Consider the following 5,616-nt stretch of genomic DNA (forward strand, 5'->3'; position numbering starts at 1 on the left):
GCGTTTCCTGCATTTTTTTCTTTCGTTTGTTCCACTTTGCTTAACTGAACACAGCCCAAGTCAAGGTCTATCTGTATGCGTTCAATTTGGGAAGAGAATTTTACTGCGTTTTACGGAAAGAAAAGCAGACAAAGTAGCGTAGGGAAAGTGTTGCGTTCAGGATTGTTGGTGAAACACTTGACAGCCAAGGCTGTAAATAAATTATTTAGTATAAGGGAAGTGCGCGAAATTTTTGCTCATCCGGTTTCTCTTCTCAAATTAAACCCAGTATAGATGTGTATCAAGGGGCACAGTAGTGGCTCGCGCTACGTATGTGCGCAAATTGTGTGTAAGTGCTGCTGTTGTGCGCATTCCCTTCACCGTTGCAGCATTCTATAAACGTCGTCAAACTTTGAACACTGATGCACGTGGATCATTCTGAGTGGAGTACACGCGATCACACGAGGATTTGGAGCTTGAACAGAAGTTAGATCAGCTGGTTTTCCAAAAAAGAAGCAATAAATAATATCAATAATTAATAGACTATATACGATCAAGCAAGGAAAAAAGGAACAAGATAAAACAGTAATAATCAAGATATTTAAGATCACGTAGAGCAGGTAAGTTAGTAAAACACATGTAAGTTGCCTAGAAAAAAGAAACTGTAAATAGATCAAAAACACATTTAATAAGCGCTGAATTTTTAGATTTTTTAGACATTTTACATTTTTTACGTCGGAGATAATCACACTTTGTTTGATACACAGAAGAAAGATAATATAAAATAAACTTGAGTTGCACTGTTCACTTAGTCGACAAAGAATATAAAATGATTTTGAACTGCATTGTTCATTTAGAAGTACGCGACAGAACGTCATGTTATTCAACACCGGAACGTTCTGTATTGTCACTTGAGAAAAAGGTAGACTCTTATAAAATAGAAGCATATTTAATTTGGAAACGAGAAAAAAAGGATCCAGTCAAATATTTGGTAATGTATATGTATAGATTATAGATTATGGAATTCTCTATCTTTTCTTTTTTTCTTTTATCACCCTTTTTAAAACGTATTAGCTAAACCGATAGGCAAATTGTGAAAATATTGCACAAAAATGGCGAAATATTGCACATAAAGTGACGAAAAATTCGCAATGATTGCACTAAGTTGATTCGCCATAACGCAACAGTTTTGTCAGAATACAATTTTGGAAGTAATATTTGTCAAAAATTAGCAAATTTGTACGAAAACGTTAACTGATTATTTTTAAATACTCAACAATCCCGAAAATTCAGTTTACATACATTTGGACGCTACTAAGCAATACAGTGTCAACTCAAAAAATGAAACATTGAGATATTTATGTAGTGTGCTTCTTTCCGCACTTAAAGAACGTTTTGCGATAGTGTTTTAAATAACTAAAATTGTTTTCTATGGTAAAAATATACAAATAATTCAATACAAAATATACAGGGTGTCTCATAATGACCATATCACTGCTCGTAAGCAGGTAGAAGGGATTTTTCTGAGTCGAAAAGTCCTGAACCATTTTTTTCTATTACATATAATAAAGGAGTAATTATTGAATAAAGTAAGCCAATCAGCGCCGACCTTTAGCCGAACGCACGTCAGTGAACCACGCGCCTGATATGCGTGAGCGCTTCGCGCGGCTCACTGACGTGCGCCCGGCTAAAGGTCGGCGCTAATTGGCTTAATTTATTCAATAATTACTCCTTTATATATATATTATATGTAGAAAAAAATGGTTCAGGACTTTTCGACTCAGAATAATCCCTTGTACCTGCCTACGAGCGATGATACGGTCATTATGAGACACCCTGTGTAACTATTACTATTATTATTATTTTACTGAAGATGGTGATCATGTGGGTTGACATGATATTGCTTCTCAGCGTCCATTTCATAGAAATTGTTGTGATTATTGATTTAAGATTTTGCTGCAGTAATGTGCAATATTTTATGTGCAAGTTTTTTACATGAAATTGTAGGAATCGTTGTGCATTTCTGTAAGCATGTACATGAATAAGTAATTTGATTTTTTTATGTGCAATTATATTTGTACATTACATTATTTTAAACATCACATAGCTGAAAGTTTTATCTCAATTATTGAACAATTCTTTTTGAAATTTAATTTTGCAACTATGTTGCTGAGATGATTCGCTATATCGTTAGTGTTTTGCCAAAATAGTATTTGGAACTTAATTTTGCAAACAATGTTACAAATATTTTATAAAAGATCAATATTTTTCAACTATTTCTTAAATTATATCTAAATAATTGTGAATCACAATTTTCATGCAAGATTTTATCACATACTTCTATAAATGTTTTCCTATCGGGGTAATTTTACCTGTTAGGTAAGTACAAAGTTTATGTCTGATTTACCATTAAGTAGTTTATTTATTTTGTGTTTGTTTTTCCGATTGTGAATGTCGTGTAATTTATCGTCGGACCTTATGTGATTGTTTTATTTATTGCTAATTTTTATAATGTTTTTACCCTTTTTGTCTTTTTCTTGTGGGCCCTTTATGTTTCGAATGTGCGTGTCGTGAACTTAATATCGTATTTTATTCGTGTGTGAGTGCCGCGGATTATTTTGTTTATTCGAGTGTGTGTCGCGTTCTTACTTATTATTATCATCCGTATTTCTCATGCGGTAACGTTCGAAGATTTGTGTTTTTCAATGTTGTTAATTTTATAATGTTTCAATGTAAACAGGCATTTCTCATATACGTGATGCAAATCCAGCATCCTATATGAACTTACGAATTTCAATTTCAATTCAACACTTACGTGTAAACTCTCTTTAAACAAAGAAATATAAAATTATATATATATATTAATTCCGCACGAACATCCAACGTAGGCTCTCATTAATCAATTAATTTACTCGTTATGAATACAGTTAACATAAATGAATACAGTTACATAAAGTTCATGACTGATTTATCATTAAAACTAATGATAAATTGATCACAACTTTTTGCATTCATCTAATACATAGTAATTACTAAATAATTCTAAACCAGAATTTTAAGTGCTTGTGTCTTTTTTCCTTTAAACATTATTGTCAAAATCGGTTCTACTTATTTACCAATTAAACAAGCAAGTTTCTTTTACAGATCAGAACAAAAGATCTTTATGACTTTGACAAAAACTTACTGTGTATCACCTTGATAGGTCCATATTCAAGTGAGAATATGGCTCTTAAAATATATTTTCAAAATCCATTTCACGGTCTTATAATTTCCACTACTGAGTTTGATCCTCTTAAACAATTTTTTTATCTTGTGAAGATGATGTCTGAAGGATTTTGGTATACATTTCACAAAATACTGTCATCTATAGAAAGTGACAACTTTACATCAGAACTTACCACAGAAATTGGAAAAAAAAGAAAATATTCATCTAGAGAAAGTTTTCCTAGAACAACGAAAACACTTAATTTACGCAAATCCAACATAACGGAATTTCATCCCCAAGTATTCTTAAGTACTCCTACTTTTCATACTCTACGAGAACTTATCCTAACAAACAATCAGATCTCGTTTCTGCCAAAGGAGTTAGGTACTGTGCCACATCTTAATAAGCTGTTATTATCACACAATTGCCTTGGAAACACTTGTTTAGAGATCGCTAAATGGGAATGGATGGAGCAAACTGCTATTTCGCAAAGCCTGAAAGAATTACACATAGATAACAATAATGTAAGTTGTGTTACATTATAACTATAAGATGGCGCATACAACTGATAGTTTCATGTGAAACACAATTTTATTGTTTTTTAGTATTAGTGAGTGACTAATTTATTATTTATTTTTATTTATTATTGTCATTTAGCTCACTAAGTTGCCACTACAAATTGGAAAGCTACAAAGTTTAATATGCTTAAACGTTTCCCAAAATTTGTTAACAAAATTGCCGCAAATTATTGGAACTTTGCAACATTTAGCATCGTTGAATGTGGTGGGAAACCCTCTGTTATATTTACCAGGGAGTATGAGAGGGATGGAATTGGAACTTTTGTTTCTTGAAGACTATTCTTATATAGATTTTTTGGTTGATGAGTATACATCACCTACTCCAAAAGTGATGAGCCTGATGGATTTAGGAGCTAAAACAGTGAAAAAATACAGGTGTTGTATATTTTATTAGTTGACTATGTTATTTTATACACACACAGTTACTAATTTAACATTTATAAAATGAGAATAAATTTATTGTTTTGCAGGATACCATACAATGATTTACCATCTAAATTGGTCAGATACTTAGACAATAGCAAATTTTGCTGTATATGCCGGATGCCTTGCTTCCATTCTGATATAAAAACTTTCGAGCGATTATTGGATACTACACGTTGTGAACGTGTAAAGTGTTTATATAAAATATGTGACGATAAAATATGTTACAAATACAAGTTGCCACTCTCAAGTCACATACCATTCAAATGTTATTTTTGTTCATCAAAGTGCTATGTTTATTATGTAAGACATATTAAGTGACAATATAGTACCAATAAGTTTTTCACAACGTACATAAGTTGTAATTTGTACAAATGATCAAAATAAAGTTATTGGAACATCCCAAAATAAATGTGATGTCTGTTACCTGCAAATTTCTTACTGTTTCTACAGTAAGAAATTTCACAAATATATATTTCATACATTACAAGTACGTCTCTCTAATATCTGCATTTTTTAAATGTCATTAGCTTCAACAAGAGTATTAGATATTCAATATTTTGCAAACTCCAGCACACAGATCACTCTGAAATGGAACTCTCCTGATTATTCAAGCATAGTGCTTTATTCTCTCTTAACATTAAAGATAACTTTATGTACCTTGTAGTTTACATGTACTCAAATGTCAACATATATATAAACATTTTTTGTTTTCTACATATTAGTTCAAGTGTTTCTTAGACGCATTACTTCTTTAATAATTAAGTAATAGTAATACAGCATTGGTTATATAAGTTATATTTTTTTCAAATATATAGAAGTTCGATTCAAGACGATGTAGCGTGCATATCGTTTTAGTTCGATCGTTCTAGTTTTCCTAGTTATAGTATATACTGACAAAGTATATATCTTTCCGATATTTGATACTTTCGCAATTTGTTGCATTTTAAATAGTATTTAAAGATACTTTTTTTATGTAAACCGCGTTAATGTCACTTTTATACTTATGTTTTGTGACCATTTTATCAGTTTATTTCATTAAATTCTCACGAGTAACATAATACTGAAGTGCTTTTGGCCAAGTGTCACTGTTTTTATCTTTAAATTACAGAGAAGACAGAGTGTGTAATATAGAAAAATAGTATACTAAAGGTAGTATTTTTTCTTGATTGCTTCTTAACGAATCTAATGTTTAAGTAACATAAAGTAAACTCGGATTTTATGGCCATACAGAAAGGAATGGTCATAAACTGTAATTTCACCGATAATTGTTTAATAGTGCATTTTTGTAAGCCATTCTTAAAGATAATCAGTATTTACAGTTTATATTTAGTTTATGTTTCATTTATGTATCATTAGTTTATGTGCGTACACTATTTAGAATGACAATATTGTGTAAAAATTATATGCTATTTTTACTTTTGATTATCT

At 31.0% G+C, this 5,616-nt stretch overlaps 1 protein-coding gene across 2 annotated transcripts; it reads left to right on the top strand.

Annotated features, from left to right (window-relative positions):
• LOC109862083 (leucine-rich repeat-containing protein 1-like) lies at nt 1-4,548 on the top strand. 2 transcript variants are annotated; one of them, XM_020441984.1, is made up of 5 exons: nt 1-599; nt 687-970; nt 3,124-3,708; nt 3,842-4,137; nt 4,233-4,548. In XM_020441984.1, exons 2-5 carry the CDS (start codon nt 809-811, stop codon nt 4,504-4,506), a joined length of 1,317 nt encoding a protein of 438 aa, XP_020297573.1. In that variant the 5' UTR covers nt 1-599; nt 687-808; the 3' UTR covers nt 4,507-4,548. The 2 variants fall into 2 exon arrangements, with proteins under 2 accessions (XP_020297573.1, XP_020297574.1); XM_020441985.1 differs by having other exon boundaries at nt 837-970.
• The last annotated feature ends 1,068 nt before the right edge of the window (nt 4,549-5,616 follow it).

This window comes from Pseudomyrmex gracilis, unplaced genomic scaffold (assembly GCF_002006095.1).
Source record: "Pseudomyrmex gracilis isolate BER0280 unplaced genomic scaffold, ASM200609v1 scaffold_1345, whole genome shotgun sequence".
In the NCBI taxonomy this organism is placed as follows: Eukaryota; Metazoa; Arthropoda; class Insecta; order Hymenoptera; family Formicidae; genus Pseudomyrmex; species Pseudomyrmex gracilis.